This window comes from Lactuca serriola, chromosome 6 (genome assembly GCF_051521515.1).
Source record: "Lactuca serriola cultivar US96UC23 chromosome 6, Lser_US96UC23_V15, whole genome shotgun sequence".
Classification (NCBI taxonomy): Eukaryota; Viridiplantae; Streptophyta; class Magnoliopsida; order Asterales; family Asteraceae; genus Lactuca; species Lactuca serriola.
Window position 1 is genome coordinate 130,504,190 of NC_136413.1, and position 23,215 is coordinate 130,527,404.

Here is a 23,215-nt window from a genome sequence, read left to right on the forward strand (position 1 = left end):
ATGAATGATATTAATAGCTATAAGTTGGTGAAAATATAGATAATCATATATAATAGAGGTGTGAAAAAAAACGGAGCGAAAAAAACGACGTTTGGTGCCCGAAAAATCGAAAATAAGAAAAATCCGTAGCTAATCCGTAGCTAATTAGCTACGGATTTTTCTTATTTTCGATTTTTCGGGCACCAAACGTCGTTTTTTTCGCTCCGTTTTTTTCACACCTCTATTATATACGATTATCTATATTTTCACAAACTTATAGCTATTAACATCATTGATAAAGTCACGTGCACATACATGATCCATTGTTCGTTTAATGGTTTAACACTATAATGTTTATGAATATGTACACATACATCTCACAAACACATATACATACACATATACATGTACACATATACCACAACTCATTCATGTATATAAATATACATATACAAACATAATCCATCACAAGTTGGTGAAAAGTATAAACATTACAATGCTAAACAATGAAACGAGTACTTGATCCCGAAGGGGCACACGACTTTATGAACGATATTAATAGCTACAAGTTGGTCAAAATATAGATAGCCATGTACAGTAGAGGTGTGAAAAAAACGGAGCGAAACAAACGACAATTGGTGCCCGAAAAATCGAAAATAAGAAAAATCTGTAGCTAATCCGTAGCTAATTAGCTACGGATTAGCTACGGATTTTTCTTATTTTCGATTTTTCGGGCACCAAACGTCGTTTTTTTCGCTTCGTTTTTGTCACACCTCTATTATATACGATTATCTATATTTTCACCAACTTATAGCTATTAATATCATTGATAAAGTCGCGTGCACATACATGATCCATTGTTCGTTTAATGGTTTAACACTATAATACGTATGAATACGTTCACATACATCTCACAAACACGTATATATACATACACATATACACGTACACATATACCATAACTCATTCATGTGTATAAATATACATATAAAAACATAATTCATCACAAGTTGATGAAAAGTATATGCATTACAATGTTAAACTGTGAAACAAGTACTTGATCCCAAAGGGCACACAACTTTGTGAACGATATTAATAGCTACATGTTGGTGAAAATAAAGATAATTATGTATAGTAGAGGTGTGAAAAAAACGAAGCGAAAAAAACGACGTTTAGTGCCCGAAAAAATGAAAAATAAGAAAAATCCGTAGCTAATCCGTAGCTACTTAGCTAATCTGTAGGTAATTAGTATCCGTAGGTATTCCGTAGCCATTTCGTAGCTAATTAGCTACGGAATAGCTACGAATTTGCATATGTAGCTATTCCGTAGCTATTCCGTAGCTAATTAGCTACGGAATACCTACGGATTCGCATCTGTAGGTATTCCGTAGCTATTACGTAGCTAATTAGCTACAGAATAGCTACGGACCCGCTTCCGTAGCTATTCCGAAGCTATTCCGTTACCAAACGAGGGCATCCCATTATGTAGCTGATCCGTAGCAATTCTGTAGCTAATTAGCTACGGAAATTTTCCGTAGCTATTTTCCGTAGGAAAACACCATGTTTTCTAGTAGTGGGTTTGGTATTATGGTTTGTATTGTTCTTTATGGTTTGGCTTGCGGTTTCAAACTTTTCAAACCGTATTGAACGGTTTGGCTTACGGTGTTTAAGATTTCAAACCGTATAAAAACCGGACCGAACCGTAGGATTTGTATATATATTAATTAATTTTTTTTTATCTGTAATTGTATTTTGTTGTATTATATATTAATTTTTATATACAAATAATAAACTTTAAAACCCATAATATATAATTATTATAGTTTTTTTAAAAATGTTAGGCAGTTTTTTTTTGTCGTGACAACTTTAATATTGCAATTTTTTAACAATATTAGGCAAAATTTTTGATGTTTTGGCAACTTTAAAATTGCAGTAAATTTAACAATATTTGGTAGAATTTAAACTATTGTAATACTTTTAATAGTGCAGTTTTTTTATTAAATTAGTTTAATAGACTCGATTAAAATGTGCTTAAAAAGCCGTGAAACCAAACCGGAGCCAAACCGTTAGTAACGGTTTGGTTTGGTTCGGTTTTAAATTTTCGACGGTTCGGCTTCGGTTTTTGCTTGACAAAAACCGTTAGTAACGGTTTGGCTTCGATTTAACCTAAAAACCGAAAAAATCAGACTATGAACCCCCCTAGATTCAACAAAGTAAAGAACGATAAAAAAGCACACTAGAAACTTAATAATTGATACCATAAAATAATAAATTAGAAGTTGAATGCTGATAGCTATGGAATATAGTCGACAAACATAAACCTAACTGTTGAAACAGAATGATAAACCTTCGAACTTGAAATTGTTGAACCAGCTAATCACAGAACCACTGCAGCTAGGGTTGGATGGTGAAGGGGCCGGTGTCTAAGGATCACCACCAAGAAACAAAGCCTGCAGGTGAGTGATGTTGAACCATCTGCTGCGATGACCAGCAATTAAGACGATAACCTAACAAGAGATCTCATCCAGAAAACTAATTGGAATGTGAAAAATTCCACAATTCCAAAAAAAAAAAAGCACACGTAACAAGTGAACAAGTCAATAATAATAATAATAATAATAATAATAATAATAATAATAATAATAATAATATAACGTTCCCTTGAGATGAGTGTATTATTTGAAATTAGTATCTATGAGTTATCCCGAAGCGAAATCCAGATTATTACACAAACCCATTCGTTGACGCAATATTTCCCTGATTATGGAACTATATACGAAGCTCTTCTTATTACATAAACTCATAAATGTTCATGATGCCTGAGCAAGGCCTTTTAGAAGGGAGACCACATCATCCGATGTTGGGAGTAGGTAGCGGGCCTTCGTACGTGTTTTTCCAACCGCACATGAGATATAGTTGTCCCTTTCTAGATCAAGTAAATTCCATGTTAACTTATTAAGGAATGGTGATGATTGTCTGTTGTTACCATTCTCAACAACATTGTTAATGTCACTGTCATTATTATTGTTTTGCTTATTTTCCAAATCTGGTTCATGAGTAAGCTTTTGAGACCCATTTCTCCCAAACTTCCTGGAACCAAAAGGATTTGTTGTATCACTTAGAATCAGTCTTGGAATGCTAATGTCTCTTGAGGGAAACTCGGGCTCAAAGATTGTGTAAATATCTTCGTCCTGTAAACGTGATCAAGTTTAAAACACTTTTTTTTTCCGGTGTGAGAAACTCTATATATACAGGGTTTTTTTTGTGTAATATATACCTTTAAAAGATTAAAACTATATAATACACGTCTCCAAACACAATATCATACAAAGTAGAAACTAGTTAAGATCGATGTTGGAGCATATACCTTCCCTAGAGAATGGCCAATGCATAAGACATAATTTATTGGCGCGGAAATAGATTTGCAATAATTAATCTCTCCTAAAATGCGACCAATGGTAAGACCCTGTTTGTATGAAGAAAGATCCATTTAAGAAACATGGATTAAAATATATGTTTATGATAGCAACCATGAGAACCAGCATATTTACATCACATTGTTGCTGAAAAGGAGAGAAAGAAACACCTTTGTAACACCGAAGGGTCGGACCTCGACAGTACAGTCACCATGCACAACATCGACTGAGGCATTAGATATCGAACCTGTCCAGAGATATTGCAGCATGTCTCGGGCTTGAAGCCTCCCAAATTGCACATCTGCATTCACAAACCATTAACTGCATGATACTTATTGCAATGATCATTGGTCAGGATCATTAATCTCACGCGCAATAATTACAAAAATAGGAAAAAAAAACATTAACAATATATTTATGGGTTTATGTAATTTTTGGCCAATTAACTTTTTGTTTTATGCTTATGGTTTTATGTTCATTTGATGGTTGAACTCATTTTAAGTTTTAAAAAGTCACAAAACTTTTGGTTTTGTGCTTATTAGTCACCTAACTTTTGATTTGGTCACTTAATTAACTTTTAACTCTGTGTTAATTTAGTCACCGAATTTTTTAAATTGTGCTTATTTAGTCACTAAACTTTTAAAATAAAGTTATAATAATGAGCACAACTTTAAAAGTTAGATGACTAAATAAACATAATTTTATAAGTTAGGTGACTAAATGAGCACAAAGTCTAAAATTAAGTGCCAAACCCAAAGTTAGGTGACTAAATGAACACAAAACCAAAAGTTCGGTGAACTTTTAAAACTTAAAATGAACTAAGTGACTAAACGAGCACAAACTCAAAAGTTTAAGTGACTAAAATGACTTATACCTATATTTATGTACTCAATTAACCCCTGGGAACATGCATGGATTGGTGGTGGTAAATACCCTATATTTTTCCTTTTGGATATTAGAAATGGCACTTGCCACCAATTGTCTACGTGTAATTTCCCTATTCTTCTTGAATTTATGCTCATCTAGCTTCACAGAAAGTTGTTACTTATTATATGCTTTTGATGATCAATCGTATTTGTGTCGTGTCTACTTTTTGTCTATATATGTTTGTTGTACTCTCATTTCGGTTTCATGAAAGGTTTGTTTTTTCTTCAAGATATTTTACGTTAACAAATATAGCTGAGTGGTAATGAGACAATATAGTCAACATTATGTACATTGGATGCATACCTGCATACTTGTAGTTCCAAATTAGTGATGTCTCACGAATCTCAATATAGGATTGTGGAGTTCTTTCCGTGAAATACGCGAAAACATGCTGTGAAAAGATTATGGAGTTCAAAGATGAAAATACAATTATGACACCATATGGACAACGTAAACCTAGAATTAAATATGCTACGTACCTTTATACTATCAACCCAGTCCATGTTTAAATGTTCAGGCATCGTCATCATCCAGTTACCTTTAGTGGATCGCAAAAACATTCCGTTCTCAGCTGCCAACCACATGTTGTACTCACCAAAATTCTGAGAATATCAGTACAAGATTGTTAAATTAATAATCATAAAATCAAATCCGTAGTGTTATAATTTGGTGGGTTCTGATTATTGTAATTTGAAATATTATTAATTATAAAGATATGATTTGTGAATCTCCAATGATTTGGAGTGTTGTATTTTGCACTATATATATTGTTTACAAAGTACAAAATAACAAAATTTAAATACAACAATATGATCTTATTAAATATAGGTAGGTAGTTAGACTTATCGTTAATACCCCCTCTCAAGATGGAAGGTGGTAGTTCAACACAACTTGGATTGAAAATGTTCAAATAGAGGACGAGGAAGACTTTTGGTAAAAAGATCTGCCACTATCTGTGTAGTAGGAATAAACTGAGTGTGCAATTTGCCAGAAGTAACCAACTCTCTTACGAAATGATAGTCAAGATCAATGTGTTTGGAACGCTTATGAGGAACTGGGTTTTGGCTCAGAAAAATAGCACTCTTGTTGTCCGAATATAATTAAGGCAGTGAAAAAATAGGGATATGAAGCTCACGCAAGAGATGAGTAATCCAAATAAGTTCAGATGTCGTGTTTGCCATAGCTCTATATTATGATTCACGACTCAAACGTGACATGGTATGTTGCTTTTTAGCATTCCAAGAAACAATGTTACCACCAAGAAAGATCGAATAGCTATACGTGGAGCATCAAGTGTCTGTGCAGCGAGTCCAGTCTGCATCAGAGTAAGCAACAAGAGGAATAGTAGGTGACCGCTTGTAAGTAAGACCATATGTCACAGTGCCCTTCACATACTGTATAATTTGTTTTACAGCTTGGAAATGAGCCATGGTTGGTGCGTTCAGGAATTGACTAACCTGGTTTACAGCATAAGAAAGATCAGGGCGAGTAATCGTTAAATACTGCAAGGCACCAACTAAAGAGTAATAGAGAGTTTGATCATGAAACGGTTCTCCAGAAGCAATAAGTGGTTCAAATGTGGCAAGAGGAGTGTAAACTGGTTTCCCATCCAATAAACCGGCACGAGCTAGTATATTCGGTGAATACTTTGTTTGAGTAAGGAATAATCCTTCTGAAGTATAAAGCATTTTAGTACCCAAGAAGTAGCTTAACTGACACAAATCTTTGATAGAAAATTCTTTATGAAGACGATTGCTAAATGTGGTGATAGACTCACTGCTATTACCTGTGAGAATGATGTCGTCGACATAAACCATAAGAAAAAGAAGATGAGAACCTTGCTTAAACATGAACAAGGACAGGTCAATACGATTACATGTGAACCCAAGTTTAAGAAGAAAGGAGCTAAGACGTTGAAACCAAGCTCTTGGGGTTTGCTTCAAGTCATACAAAGCCTTTTTGAGACGACATACATGAGTTGGGCATGTGGAATCAACGAACCTGGGAGGCTGCTCCATGAAAACGGTTTCACTTAGATGGCCATTGAGAAAGGCATTGTTGACGTCAAGTTGGTGAAGAGGCCAGTTTTGATGTACATCAATAGATAAGATAATGCCAATGGTGGAAGCTTTAACAACAGGACTGAAGGTGTGTGAAAAATCGATACTCGAAATTTGATTAAAGCCTTGAGCCATTAAGCGAGCTTTATATCAATAAATAAAACCATCAGAGCGATACTTTGTGCGAAAGACCCATTTACAACAAAAAAATTTGGAGGCAGTAGTTCGAGGTACAAGATCCCACGTGTCGTTATTTTTGAGTGCCTGAAGTTCATCGTGCATTAGCAGCTAACCTAATCCTTTAGGATCTTTATGAGTAAGGAGGGCAGCATGTAAAGCACTCAATTTTAGAGATGTGAAACCTGGAAAAAGACGAGGCTTGGTGATACCAAACTATCCACAAGTAAGCATGGGATGAGCTGATGTTGTTGTAACTGGAGGAGTACCTGGAGCGGCATGAACCGGTGAAGCTGGATCCGAGTCAGGTACTAAGACATGGACTGGTGGCTGTTGAATGGACTGTATTAGATTCGGACATAGATGACATGGGTTAGAATGTGGACCCAGCGAAACAGAAGTGGATAGAATATCAGTTGGATCGAGTTATGCGGTTGGCAGAGACACGGAAACAACTTCTTCAAAGGTAGAGAGTAACAAGGTAGCATTAGCAATCAGTAAAGTGCTTCTGGTAAATGGAAATAAGGTCTCATCTAATTTTTCATGACGAGTAGTAAAAATTTTGGAGGTGGTCATGTCAAGACAGCGATAGCCTTTATATTGTGTACTGTAACCAATAAAAACACACGGGATACTTTGTGGAGAGAGCTTGTGATCCGAGTAGCTTTGTAAATAAGGAAACACATGACAACCAAAGGTATGGAAGACTTGAAAGGTTTGTTGAGTGTGGAAGAGAAGCTCAAACGGTGATTTGTTTTCTAAGACTGGAGACGGTAGTCAATTGATCATGTAGACAACGGGGCTAAATATATCAACCCACAAGGAAGCTGGAGCACCTGCAATTAAAAGCATTACAAGCCCTGTTTCAGTGAGGTGACGGTGCTTTCGTTCAGCCCTACCATTTTGTTACGGGGTGTAGGGATAGGAAAATCGATAATGAGTGTCATTGTCAGAAAATATAGCTTGAACTTGATTATTGAGAAACTCTTTCCCACCATCACTTTGAAAAACCTTGGGCTTGCATGAGAATTGTGTTTGAACTAATAACATAAAGTTTTTAAGAATGGAAGGAAATTCAAATTTGAGCTTCATGGGATAAAACCAAGTAAACCTCGAGAAATAGTCAACAAAAATGGCATAGTACATATAATCGTCAGTAAAAGCAATAGGTGCAGGGCCCCATAAGTCACAGTGTATCGTATCCAAAAGATGTAAAGAGCGTTTTTCATTTATAGCAAATGGAAGCTTATGACTTTTGGAAAGCTGACATGAGGAGCAAATACCAGGTTTGGGTAAAAGAGAAGTAACATATAAATGACCATGTTTGTGTAATAAAGAAATAACTAAAAAATAAACATGTCCTAGTCTACTGTGCCAAAGCTCGTATGATGCTCGCAGCCTATTCGAAGTAAGTTGAGAAACCAAAGCTTTATGACCATGCTCGAGCACATATAGACCATGTTCAGCCCTGCCTGTTGCTAGCACTTCCTTTGTTCGACGCTTTTGAATTGCAAATTTGTGATTAGAGAATAAAACATCAATAGGAAAATCAGATGTTAACTTGCTTATAGAAAGTCAACTTTTAGTCAAATTTGGGACCACAAGGACATTTGCTAGATTGGTATCTTTAGTAGTAGAAGCATTGCAAATTCATGAGATGTTTCGAATGTTACCGTTTCCAAATGCGACATGATCATTTCCTGTATAAGGAGATGATGTGGTTAATTATGAGGCTGAAGGTGTCATATGGGCAGACGCCCCAGAGTCTACATACCAGTCTGATGCAGGAACATCTTGGGTATTACACTTGGCAGAAAAGGCATGTGCTAATTGTGCATCAATATATGGTCTCCGGGATGCAAAATAAGAGAGATTTGGGCATTGAGAGGCGCAATGACCATCTTTGTTACAAAGTCAGCAATCAGGTGGTCTCCGACCACATCCCCTGCCACCAGATCGACCCCCACGAGAACTATGAGCAGAGGAACTATCACCGAAGGAAGCGATGATACAAGTAGTATTGGCGTTGAATGACATAGGAGGAGTTCTAGAAGAACCGTGTATAGATTTTAGGAAGATTTCATGTCCTTCAGCAACTGCAAGAAGATCACGAAAAAGTGGGCATGGATTGAAAGAACGATGAGCGGCTGAGAAAGTTTCAAAAGAAGGCCCTAGGCCACATAGAAACCAATGAACTTTATCTGTTTCATCTATTGGTTGCCCAATGGCTGCAAGTTGATCACAAATGGACTTATATATTCTTCCAAATTCAGAGACAGATAACGACCTTTTTGAATCTGACATAAGGAATCACGAAGATTTTGCATTCTTTCAACTGAATCATGGCTATATGATGACTATAGAGTTGTCCAGACTTCTCGTGCAGTGAGGAGACCCAAATTTTTTGCCATGGCTTCCTCAGAGAGTGAGTCTTGAATGATAAGCATGGAATGTTGATCAACTTCAACCCAAACAATGTAGAGAGGATTTGGTGAAGACTTGTCTTCAACAACAAGTGATGCAGCAGGAGCCATGGATGTCCCATCTATATGACTGATATGGATTTGATCTCATAGGAGGGGTGATCTGGTTTTTTCCACAATAGATAATTGGTGGAAGACAATTTGATTGTTAGCATGTGAAGAATGGTGTTGAGAGTGAGGGAGGCATCAGATGAAGAAGAAGATCCGATCACCATGATTGAGAGGAAGAAGATATAGGGCCGGCTGATAAAAGAAAAAGAAGGATAGGAAATTAGGCTGATACCATATAAAGATATGATTTGTGAATCCCCAATGGTTTGGAGTGTTGTATATTGCATTATATATATTGTTTACAAAGTAAATGATAACAAAATTTAAATACAACAATATGATCTTATCAACTATAGGTATATGACTTGGTTGTAGATATGTTAGACCTATCGTTAATATTAATGATGTAAACTTTCATGAGGTAGATTTGAAAGACCGATGCACTCGAATATTGATGTGTTGTTTTATTATATATTTGAAACTATCATCATTGTATATTGTTTTCTTAGATTCTTAGTAAGGTATTCGATCCCAAATAGATATACAAAAAATGTCGTACCTCGTCCAATATAGCCCTGCCACTTCCACTAAGAATAATGATAGTTGTTTTTGGATCACCACAAAGCCTTGTAAGAGTTTCTTTCAAATCTAGGTGTAATTTAAGATCCATTTCTCTTATCTGATTGCCTTGACATCCATTAGGTGTATCAACTCGATCGGTTAAAGTAGCATTGAATCCCTGTAGTTTTTTTTGGTGTCGAAATGTCAATATATCAAACTAGAAATTGATGAAAATTTTACTCCTATACATTCTAAATGAAAATGCCACAATCAAACTATTAGAAGATTGTTTAGACTTGCCAATATTAGTAGTCGGTTACTTGACTTGACATATCGCTCAATAGCCTCATCAACTGGGAGCAGTGGTGGAAGTTGTCTAATTTTCAACTGTGCTTCAACCACAGTATCGTTCAGTGCACTAAATAACATTAAAAGAATTTTTAACCTTTAAATCTCAAATCCAATCAAAAGCAGGTTATTCACAATCTAATTCAAATGACGATTTTATATGAGCGTTTTTCATTTCTTCACCTAATTATTGTTATAAGCCCAAACTTACCTTAATAACGTTTCGGCCCATACTTGAGCAGTGTAGTTTGTGACATGTAAGAAGTTATGTAGATAACGTTTCTCTCTTTCTTCAGTTGACATATTCAAAGCATAGTATATGGAAGCTGCAACTTCGGGTATATTCCAAGGATTAACAAGTATGGCTCCTGCACCGAGCGACTGTGCAGCACCAGCAAACTACAGGTGTACCAGAAGAATGGAGATTTAGATATAAACAGAAGCTTATGATGATAAATCTTGAATTTTATTTTTATAAAAAGATTAGTAATAATTACTTCACTTAAAATGAGTACTCCTCTTTTAGCATCTTGGCATGCAAGAAACTCGTAACTTATAAGGTTCATGCCTTCCCGTAGAGGTGTGATAAGTGCAATATCTGGCAGAGTGAAACATATTATCAGTGATGGTTGCTTTGATGTATTCATTTGAATGTTTTATGATTTTCCATTTAATTAAGAATGAACTGCATACAAATAAGGACACAATAGTTCTTTCTCAAACCAAAATAGCATCATAGATTCAGTATGGCAAAAGCTTAGCGTGTTTTAAGACACACATATACCTCATACGTCCCCCTTGCCATTAAAATTTCAGCAATCTTCATGTTTGGAAAGCTGGAAAGTTAGAAGCACCTATGTAACTGGTGAACCATTTACATATGAAAATTTGTGTGCACGTTTTATTATTTATTTTATGTTCTTACTAAGCATATTTCCGGTAGTTGATATATATTCAAATCTAAATGTAACAGGGGAACCATTTACTAGAACCCCGAAAGAAGTCTGGTAAACATTTATGGTCGGCCGACACATAACAGAACACAAAGATCATATAAACTGCGAGAAGTCAGAGAGGAAATAAGTACCAGTGACGGCATAGAGTGCACATAAAGCATGAAAATCAATAGAGCGATCCTGCAAATATCATGTGATGGTCTGAGACTAATGTCTCTTATTTTATCATATTATAGTCATAAACTTTCCATCAACTCTTGTATGGAATGTACACATATCTGATTCATTGATTATTTCGATATATATATATATATATATATATATATATATATATATATATATATATATATATATATATATAATAAAAACTCTAAATACATTGAGACCGTGAAAACACAATTTTTATATTATTATTATATTTCAATGAATTTTTTATATAAAACTTTATGTTGTTATTTAGCAATAAATATATAAATAATCATATATTAATATTCATATGAGATATTAGGGTAAATTACACCAATCGTCCCTCGTGTATATGCCAAAAAGCACGTTTAGTCCCTATTTTCAAAAATTAACTCGGATCGTCCCTCGGTGTGTTTTTTCTTGCACGCTTAGTCCCTCCTCATATAAAAAGACCATTTTACCCTTATTTATTTATTTATTTTTTGATTTATTTTATATTTATTATTTATTTATTGATTTTTTATTATAAAAAATAATTATTTATTTCCTTTAAAAAAAGAAATGGACCCTAAACCTAAGCACCTTCATAACTCGTCTATTCCCTTATTCTTCTTCATTCCGTCTCATCTCCACCATCACCACCAACACCAATCCCCGACATCACCGTCAACACCGATCGTCATCCCTTGAAGAAGAATAAACCTTAAAAAAATAGAAATTTAATTGTTTGAAACCTAAAACCCTGCAACTTAACAAATCTGCAACTTGCTACTAGGTTTTACCTGTTTAGGTCACAAGGGTCAGAGAGGGACCCATATCACCGGAGAAGAAAGGCGAGATGATCTAAAGTGGGGAAATAGAAAGCTTATCGGAGAAGAAGAAAAAGGGGAGGGCAACCATCTATGAGTGGAAAACCACCTCCACTGGAACAAACCAAACCTTGTTCTCATCCATGGCTACGGAGGTAACTCAATTGGCAATTCATATTGTAGGTATCTACTGACATACAATTTCACCATACCAGATCTGGTGTTTTTCACCAAATCTTACTCGATAAGGATGGAGCTTACAGAGGTGAGGTGTTTCAGGTGAAGTGTGTGTGTGTGTGTGTGATGGAATGAAGAAATTAGGGGTTAATAGATTTTTGGTGTATATAATTAGTTACAGAGGTTTGTGGTGTACTGGATGGTGGATATGGAGGAGAAGATGGTGGAGAAAGGGGTGATTGTTAGCAGTGGAATTGGGTATACGGAACAACAGAAATCTGAGTATCTGGAGAGGAGAAGATTGGCGGAATGTTCCAGAGATTTTGGTACAAGAAAAATCAAGAGAGGGAGGGGGAAGAAGGTCGATGGTGGATGTGTTAAATCAACAATCGCAAGTGGTGATGCTATTTCCGACATGAATATAGCAAGGAAAGTGAGGTGGTGGTCCGTGGCGGCGATCAAACGGGTTTCCGATGGTCCTTGTATCTCCGGTGGCCGGATTCTAATTTCAAAGGGAGGTGAGGGACGATGAAGAGAGGGATTGAAGAGTTAGGGTATTTGTTGGTAAATGGGGTGGGAGTGATAGGTTTAAGTGTTTAGAAATAATTAATAAATGGAAAAATACAGGATTGAAATTTAGTTTTTGTTTTTCTTATTAAAACAAAATAAAACAACAAGGGCAATATAGTCATTTTATGTGAGGGTAAGGATGAATTGTGCAGATTTAAATTAACGAGGGATCAATCGTGCAAATTTAAACCAAACGAGGGACGGTCCAAGTTAATTGGTGTAATTTACCCGAGATATTACAAGAACAATATAAATATGCAAATTTATAGCATAATAATAACATAAAAATGAATATATGAATAATCAGATTCACATGAGAATTTAATATAATATTACACCTAGAAAATTCATAATAGAATAATAACATAAAAATAGTTTTATCACGTTCTCAATCTGTTAGTGTCTTTATTGAAATTATTCCTACATATATATATATATATATATATATATATATATATATATATATATATATATGGTTAGGTTATTTTGTTTTCACTATCTATTGTATGCATGTATGATTGATTCTGGACCAATCATTTTAGTTATTTTAAGAAAGTAATTAATGCATATTACATGTTGAAGATATAATAGATATTAATTACATCTTCAGCATTTTATATGAATTAATTACTTTCTTAAAATAACTAAAATGATTGGTCTAGAATTAATCATACATGCACACAATAGACAGCGAAAACATTTGAACCCAACTATATATATATGGGTGTGTGTGTGTGTGTGTTTAATTACCATATAACCTCATTATTAATTAATAAAGTAGAAGGCTAACCAGATAATGAATAGGAACGGTTGTTAATGTCCCAAACCTACCATTTATCCTTCCCACAATTTCATGAACCTGACTTGTGAGTTTTTGGTCTGCAAATGAACATATAGGAATGAATGATGCATTAGCATGAAACAAATATCATGACGATAATGAGAAGTAAATGTAGTGAATGACATACAGAAAGTCTTTATAATCAGGAACAAAATAGAACTGCTGAATATATTGATTGTATTTATTTACCAAAGAAAATGACATTTTTATAGTCTAACTAGGCGAATGCCCACGCATCGTGCAGAAACACCTATATAATTGAATTATTTATAAATATATGTTTTTTTTAATATAACAATAACTTTGTTGTTAAATTTGTATACTAAATTAATATAATATATTTATTATTTCTATACAAAATTGATAATATATATATATATATATATATATATATATATATAAATATATATAAACATTACATATGATGTGTATAGTTACATATCAACTATAAACTCTCGACTTATTAACAATCAATAATTTCAATGATTGTAATTCTACAACACAAAAATAAAATCAATAAATAATTAATGAAACCAAATGTATTATATATTGTTTTACTACATTAAATCTATATATATATATATATATATATATATATATATATATATATATATATATATTACGTAAATTGATTTTTTTGTAAAACAATAAAAATAAAGCTAATGTATATTTAGAGACTATACAAATTGTTAAAATATAAATATGTTATTAAGAAAATTAGGTAGAACTATGTACCAATTAAATACCATAATTAAGTTTGATAAAATATAAAATTTGTTATCAAGAAAATCAGTTAAAATGGTTAATTGGTAGAAAGTTAAAGAGTTTTAGTATTAAAATAGATTAATGTTACGGTTAATTAGTAGGTCGTTGAAGTGTTGAGAGTTTTAAATGAATATGATTCAAGATAAATGACTTATCTTGAATCATATTAATTTGGATGATCTTTATTATATATATATATATATGTGTGTGTGTGTGTGTGTGTGTGTGTATGTGTGTATGTGTGTTTGAGTACGCGTGTGCATGTGTAGACGACGATATCATGGAAACATACATTCAGAAATATCAGTCCTTGGTGGTATTGCAATCTGCAGCAAAACAACTTTATCACGCCAAACTGGATTTTCTTCAAGGAATTTCTCAAATGCCAGTATTTTTTGGGGAATACCTTTAATCATATCTAAATCATCAAGACCTAACAACACCTGTGAGAACAATGACAACATAATTCAAAAAATATGTATTTGTTAGAATTGATTACTTTTTTGAACAACAAATCAAACCTACTCCTATATTACTCCTAATTCCATTTATGTCCCAGATGGGACTTGAACTCTTAACCTCAAGGAGTGGAGAATACATAGCTATCGTTGCTATGTAGAAGCCATTTGGTTAGAATTGATTACTTGATTGGCATTTGATGATGAACATTTACTTAGGAGCTAATTTTAAATATCATAGGAAATTTTGTAGTGATATTACCTTTAGATAAAAAACGATGATGGTCCTTATGGGTTAAAGTAATTTATGCATTTGGATCCAATTATTTTTAAATCTCACTAACCGTATTTTTTTTAATGGTTTTTGTTTTGATCATTGTAATTGGCAAACTTAAAATGACTATATTACAAATAAACATATAGTATATTTTTTATACTTCTATAATTTGTTTACTCATTTATTTGTTTATTTATTTTTATTAGGACCCGGTTATCTTTCTTCATCTCAAGTCCACCACTTTCCTTTCCGGTGGACATCCCACATATACTTTTACAATACGATCATAACCTCTCCAACCACTACAAAGGCAAGTCACAATAGGAAACTGAAAAAACTGTAAATTTGGTCCTTATGGTTTGCAAAAAACTTTGGATGGTATCCAAAATCTTTTCGAGTTGCATCGATGTTAAAAAATCAGAAACTTTCCAAGGATTTGGTCCTCTTAAACTCTATTATCTGTGGATTTGGTCCACGTACAACCTAAAATGACTGATATGCAATTTCAATGATTCTTTTTTAATTTCTTTTTCTTTTCCTTTTTGTATATTTATATTAATCCATTCTCTCTCTTTCTCTCTTTCACACACACACACAAATGCCGCCTGCTTCTGCAGGATTCCATGGAAGAGTTGCAGTTTTATTATCAACATCTTCTTCAACTTCGATCTACAATGAAGACGCGTCATCACAATGGAGATATTCTGATGATGACCTATATGAGTATGAGCATTTCATGTGAAAATACTACCTCGTTGACTCAATTCTATTCTAGAATTAGTACTCCGATAACCTTCTTGGTGATTCCTTACAAAGGGTATCATATTGTTTTGCAATAGGGCTAAAATCAAGACTCACCCATCTTCACTGACACTAGCATCAAATAAACTCATCAGGTGGGAATTTAGGTCTGAACATCAGTGTGGATGAATGGAGGTTAGCAAGTAATCAACCAACGCCGTTTTCGATACCCCAAATCAGAACCAATAGCATCACTGCTTCTTCTTTCTCCATTCAATCGATATAAATTCTATAAAATCTTGTATTCTTTAATAGACATGACATCTTTGTCAAACCCACCTTCTAGCATCCATGTTTGTTCTTGATTGTGCATAAAATCCCCAAACTGATGTCAGAATTGCTAGGGTCGATGGTGATAAGAAGGTCATCGGACCTATTCTACCTAGAGATACATCTTTGATAAGGAGGTCGTCGGATTTATAGCTAGAGGAAGAAGAAGAAGAAGCGTGTAGAGGAAGAAGATGCAGGTAGAGAAAGAAGATGAACTTAGAGAACCCAGATAAAGTTCACGCTCATTAATCTAAAGCTATGGTCGACGATGGGTTGATAGGAAGGACAATATAGGCAGCAATGCCGACAGTGGGGGTAGGCCACAGGAAAAGATGAAGATGATGGTCGTGGAGATGGAGGGGTGTGGTGGTGAAAATTGTCTTTTTCATCATCTAGTCAGAATATAGCAGCATTGATAGGCAGTTTTGTAAAGATCATATCAAATTGTAGAAAAACCGTTTGGACCTTTAGAATTACTTTCTGAAAAGCTACAATTCTGAACTTCTATAATATGAAATAAAAATAACATTTTTACAGGTCCCAATGGTGCTAAAATAGCTCTAAATAGTTTGCTTTTTCTAGGTCCAAATCAGGGAATTTTGTTTGATGGTTGATTTATTTGTTTAGGTTATGGATATTTCAACTTTGACATTATAGAACTCCAATAACCTTTTGTTTGTAATGTAACAGGGGCAAGGATGATACTTTAACTTTTTAGAAGACTTGGAGTGTGGGTTGGTTACATCTTTGCACCGGTGAGTAAACTTTGTGGGTTTTAAAAGTAGATTGTTAGGAGTATCTCATATCTTAGATGGAATGGGATGAATCTAATCATCTAGTATGCATGTGCTCTTTTTAAGATTAAGTATTGTGCTATTTTTGTTGAAATGCTTTGTGTGTAATAGTATCTAGGATGTTGCTTACAATATTCCTCTTTGTTTGGTGTGAGATGTGAGCTAAAGTCATGCTAGTTTGAGAGTTGTGCATGAATATTGTGTGTTGTAAATATGTTTCCACTTGTTTGAAAATATTTCCTTAAAATGTTTTAGGACAAGCATGCTAGTGTTGTAAACCATTAAAAGGTGTTGTGAATGAAAGTGGTGTGTGATGTAAAATGTAATAACTACATAAAATTACATGTTGGCATGAAATGAACCCTTAAAGAGGTAATATTTAAAATAAAGAAAATTCATAATATTTACATGATTACTTGAAAAGGGTGAGAGTGTAACTCCTTAACTAATTAATTAATATTAAATTAAAAAGGGGACTACACTAACAGGGGTTAAGGGTAGTAACCTAGAAATAGGTATATACCCTATCCAGATTTTTGTAGGGACTCGGTGGATTGTATGATACGTACGAAAAAAGAGATTAAGCCAAAGCGGTGTCGAATGATTCTTTAGGAGATCATTCGAGACATGATCTAAACGGTTGATGGACTAGAGTGATGTTGGTCAAATGGTGGGGCCAGCACAAACATCACATGGGATTAGGAGGTGCAACGTTGTGGGATTGGCATTGTTATTACCAATCCTTAACGACAACACATGTTTTTGAATGTGCATTGTCGGAGTAGCGCGCGCATCGCACCGGGGGCAATGATTACAGGTGAGAGTCGCGTCTCACCTAGTGCATTGGGTTGTGTCGGTCACGTTAGTAGCAAACGGGGTTCTTTCCTTGGGGGTTTGCGATGGATAAATAGACCCAAAATTGGAAGTATTATTTTAATAGTTGCATCGGTGGTGAGCGGTGAGTAATTCTTAAAATATAATGGAGAAATAAAATATTATATAATAATATTAAAGCATCGAATAGTTAAAATAAATTTAGTTACAGCGGTGTTGAAGAGAGTAAGTAATAAAAGTAGCTCTAAAAGAAGAACTAAAATAAATTGAGCTACACCTGTGTTCATATGTGGTGTGTGTTATCATGTCTTGCTTGTGAGTCTTTAACTGTGTGTGGATGATTTGTGTGAATCCATTTATGATACATGTGTTCTTCTAATATTGTACTGTAATTGACTCACTAAGCTTATGCTAACACTTGATCTTTACTTATTGGTTTTCTTTATGTATTGGAACATGTAGCTTGACATAATGCATTGGTGAGGATGGGAGATTTTTTAGGTAGTCTTAGTATCTTTAGATATGATAGTATTTGGACATGTTGGGTTTTCATCATTATGTTTTTGTGAACTTTAAATTTTGATGGATTTGTTTTGAAATAAAAGTAACATTGGTGATGTTTTTGAAATAATTATAATAAGTCTTCCGCTAACGAATCACGTTAGAAAGTGTTTGAACTTTAAAAAAAACTTGGGTGAAAGATCACCATGTTACATGCACTATAAGGAGTTCTCAAATATTCTTCTTTAGAAATATTGCTCTTGATAACTATGTTTTTCACACCATCGAATTTGATTTTCAATTCTTTGTATATGTAATGGCAAGTAGCCTACACATATAAGTGATTGAAGAAATACTAGTAAAAGAAATTTGACAGTCAATATAATAATCTTGATTAAAGTCTTTAGAAAATGACAATGCTTTTTATGTATACAATAAGATCACCATACCTAAAGGAGAATATTAGTGCCTAAATATGTATAGTTTTAGATATGGTAGGGAAGCATCTAAAAAGTGTTAAATGTGGAGTCAGGAACGTATAAGGGTGTCAATGATTTAGTTGGTAGAGTAGAAATGTAATATCAAGGTAAATGATGAGTAGATACAAGTATGGATGATATATCAATTTAAGAGGCATATAAAATGAGTGAAAATTGGCATAGGGAACCACATGTAGAGAACAAATGGTGTACGTAAAACTTTTGGAGTTACTTAATTCTCTCCATCTATTGAATTGGAAGGAAATAGGATCTTTATTTTTGGTAAATAGCTATTAAAATTGTTGATTACCCATAAAAGTACATGTCAGTAAAAGGTACCAATAAAAGTAAACATTTCCCTACATGTGTTATGATTTAAAAATGTGTACATGTAAATCAATCTTGTAAAGATATGGTTGTTATGAGCTCGACTTTTAGTCCTATATATATATATATATATATATATATATATATATATATATATATATATATATATATATATATATATATATATATATACTATACTATAATAGAATCAATTTTCCTTATGTCATATTTATTTGAAACTTCTACAAAAACTCAATAATCTTTCTACTAAAACCTAATTACTTACAATATTTCAAGAGTTTTCTAATTTATGTGTGTCTATGGTTTCAAATTTAAACTAATTAAATACTACAACTCAAAGTTATTTGTTTTAACTTACGGTTATTAATAGATATTTATGATATTATATATATATATATATATATATATATATATATATATATATATATGTGTGTGTGTGTATGTGTGCGTGTGTGTGATCTTTTGGTATTATAAAAAAATGCACTTTGGAGTAAAAATGAAGGTTTTATGTATAAAAAAATTTGATTGCATTTTACTTAAATTGATAATGGATTTTAATTTTCAATCCACTATATTGTAAATTTTGTATATTAATATATTATTTTTTTCAATTGTATTTTATGTTCCATAGAAAACTAAATTAAACATAATATGGAAAGTATTTTACGAATAAACATTTATAATGCAAATTCAATGAAGAAAAATTATAAAAGTTGTGTGAAGAATAATGTGCAAGGCTCAATATTGATCGTCCCATTTCGACCATCATAACATGTTGTGTGGCTTGTGTCTTCAATGTATCAATGACTTGGAGACGAGACTTTTCATCACAATGATGTCGTAGTATTGTAAATAATGAATTCTTGGATACTGTCACATTTATGGTCTTTGGGGTGATATTGGCATACCATGTATATGTCGCGACCATGTCCTATCTTTTGATGAGGGTGTAGAACCAATTTCTAACCCAAGATTTATAGAAGATTATAATTTTTCAGCCATACTTCTTCACCTAGTTTCCAACTGAAGATTTGTAGAAGATTACAATATTTTGTATATCCATTTTATATTCTATTAAGGATTTTTGTAACCACCATCCGATTATTAATATACAAATATCCATCTCTCCTTGCAGATATACACAATCTCACCGATTGCAAAACTATGTAAACTCGTGTCTTTTGTGTTATTATATTCATTCAACATCCTAGGTTATTTATATTTAGTTTTTTTGGGTTTTTCAATTGTTTAAAGGAAGAAGTGTTTGACATTTTTTGATGCACTTTGTATTGTTAGAATATATTTTGCTAGTCGTGGGTTAACGTTTGGATCCATCACGAATCCACAATAGCGTTGTTCCATTTATTGTTACTACTATATATGGTGTTATATTATAATGGGTGATTCTATTATGTCATGGTTCCGTCTTGTTTGGTTTAACCCAAATATCGTCCACCCTTCATGTGCCTTTTGTTCCCCTCATACTGGCTCCAATACTTACATTCTTTGATTGTTATCCTAGACAATTCCGCACTACATTAAAAATCAAGTTTCAAATCGTTGCATAATCCAAATATCGGGACCTTATACCCATCAAGCAAGAACACGCGAAAATTCATTTAGTCTACTACTTCTAGGCTTGTGCATGTAGAAGCTATCTACTTCGATTGAGAAGATAAATAATGGGTTTTAAAATAAGGCAAGAAATCTAATCTAACATTATGAATAAGGCCCAGATTCATGAGACCAAAATTAAAGATGCCAAAAAATATTTTCAAGGTGGAGAAGTATATACGAAAGCTACCTATCACCATGAGGATCACCCACTAACAAGACCGGTCTTAAGGAATTAAAAATCCTCAAAGGCCCAGGACAAGCTAGAATAAAATGACTCTTATTGTTATTATAAATTTTTATTTTTAAATAAAAATATATAGAATATATAATAAAAAAATTGGATCTTGTGCAGCTGCTTACTTTGTCCCCTCTTAACGCCCTCATGCCTACTAATGAGAATATACTGAAGATCGAGACTAGAAAGGTAAGATGTTTGTACTTATAGATGTTAAGTTAACTTTATCATGTTTAAATATCATTAGTTTTGTTAGTGTATTATGATTTTTGTTAAGGCTGTGCTCTTAGGGCATACCCTAGCAATAGTTTTGCTTCATAATGAGTAATGATCCAAGATTACTATACAAAAATTATAGCTATAATAATTTTAACAACTATCAAGAGAGTATGGTCACAACTATCAAAATAATGCGGTCACAACTACCAAGAGAAAGTAACAAAGAAAGAAAAGTAAGAATTACCTTTCTTCCAAAAAACCTCTCCTTCAATTCTTTTATGTGGTCTTTGACTTGAGGGGCTTCAAGAGCACTGATAAACCGATTGGAATCTTGCCCGATAGGAAACTGTTATTCAACCAAATAAAGAACCCACATTAGAGAAAATGACTATGACTTAAACTAGAATGTTACATATATGATTTTTTTAATCTACTTTTTCTTTAGCGTTCAAAAAAAATATATAAAACAACACAAGTATGAGTCAAATAAGATCAATTTATGAGTACAATTGTAAGGCAACTGTTTACATAACAAAACTCAACTTAAACTCACCGCAGCAACACGTGTAAGCCTCCCTTCATCCTCTATCCCATCAAGTGTACCCTCCACTCCTAGGATATGAGTACAAGCACTCACGAAGTGTCTTGCATAATCATAAGTTTGGAAACTGGACAACAAATGACACGTGATATGATCACCTTGATTAAAGCTTCTACTAAAAGCACAATGGTATTGGCATTATCGAATAATTAAAGTACTAAGCAAATTACAAACACACCCGACCAAATCAGCAGCAAGAACTGCACGCAGAAGCTCAGAGCGAGAAGGCAATGTTCTGTGAATTTCAGAAGATGGGAATGGTGTATGAAGGAACCATACAACTTTCATGTTGTTGTTATACTCTTTCAGGTACTTGGGAAGGAACATAAGATGGTAATTATGGCACCAAACAGCATCACCTTCTTCATAATGAAAAATCACCACATCAGCAAACATTTGATTTGCTCTCTTGTATCCGTCAAACTGGGACTGGAAAGTTCCGGATGTAGCCAGACGATCTTCTTGGGGAAGACCAAGATAATGAAAAAGAGGCCATAATATGTTCTTGCAATAACCATTATAATATTGATGAACAGTTTCCTCATCGAGAAAGACTGGTATGCACCTCTACATCAATATACACAACTAATCATTTTAACCAATCATTTTGTTATGTAAAGTTCAATAACGTCAGAACTTCGGAACTCAGTACCTTCTGAGCCAGTGCTTTCGTTAGTGACCTCTGCCCAAGTTCATCTGGCACATTTACACCTACCCATCCAATCCATTTCACAACAACATCCTTCACACCTTCAATAATAGAAATTTTACGTTTCAATAATAAAAAATGTGTTTATGGAGAGAAAAAGAATTGAAGAAGCAAATTTTAATTACTTACCCAAAAGAGCACTAACATATTCGTCATGACTAACCTCCAGTGACCAACTCTCTTCTCCTGTCCTAACAGCAGACACTGGAAGTCTATTAGCAACGACTAATAGCCGTTCTTTAAACAGTCCTTCATCTGGCTTTTCCCATTCATCACGTGCAGAAGAGCCTCCTTTGAGATATTGTTCCATATAGTCATCACCTTCCCTTAAGCGTGGTTCAAGATCAATAGCTTCATTAGAATAGGAAGCTTTGTTCTTCTTTCTTAACTCTCTTTCCCTCATGAGCCTCTCTATTCTACTCATTGGTGCTGATGAATTGTCATTGTAATTATCCCCCAAAATTTGTAAGTGGTATATATTAGTATCTTATTTATATGGTCAACTATATTGTTAATCATAGTTAGTGCATGAGATAGCCCTTTTAGTTAGTTAACTCAAGTTGTTAGGACTTAGGAGTATGATAGTGTAGACAGCGTATTCTTACCTCTTGTATATATTCTTTTCAATATTCAATACAACATGACAAAATCTTTCCTAAATCTTTTCTTTCTATTACAACATGGTAGCAGAGAAATTTTTCATTTGAAGATCTTGATATGTTTTTCATTCCTTTTTGATTTGATAATCCATAATTTTTCTTTCTGT

General features: G+C 33.7%; 1 protein-coding gene across 1 annotated transcript; it reads right to left on the reverse strand.

The window, feature by feature from the left end:
* Positions 1–2,234: 2,234 nt before the first annotated feature.
* On the reverse strand, positions 2,235–22,938 carry LOC145056818 (alpha,alpha-trehalose-phosphate synthase [UDP-forming] 1-like). Its single transcript, XM_079004542.1, has 17 exons — positions 22,579–22,938; positions 22,393–22,490; positions 21,919–22,307; positions 21,693–21,807; positions 21,384–21,485; positions 14,599–14,749; positions 13,491–13,579; positions 11,090–11,138; positions 10,500–10,600; positions 10,214–10,401; positions 9,955–10,072; positions 9,653–9,832; positions 4,802–4,924; positions 4,626–4,713; positions 3,566–3,696; positions 3,347–3,445; positions 2,235–3,170 (listed from the first exon to the last, which is right to left on the reverse strand). Exons 1-17 carry the CDS (start codon positions 22,871–22,873, stop codon positions 2,790–2,792), a joined length of 2,697 nt encoding a protein of 898 aa, XP_078860668.1. The 5' UTR covers positions 22,874–22,938; the 3' UTR covers positions 2,235–2,789.
* Positions 22,939–23,215: the final 277 nt, after the last annotated feature.

Bases quoted from the DNA above. Each gene is read 5' to 3' on its own strand.
- LOC145056818 (XM_079004542.1), bottom strand. From the start codon at position 22,873: ATGAGTAGAATAGAGAGGCTCATGAGGGAAAGAGAGTTAAGAAAGAAG. The intron at 22,491-22,578 runs GTAAGTAATTAA...CTATTATTGAAG, and splicing joins ATATGTTAGTGCTCTTTTGG to GTGTGAAGGATGTTGTTGTG. The intron at 10,402-10,499 runs GTAATTATTACT...GTACACCTGTAG, and splicing joins GAGTACTCATTTTAAGTGAA to TTTGCTGGTGCTGCACAGTC.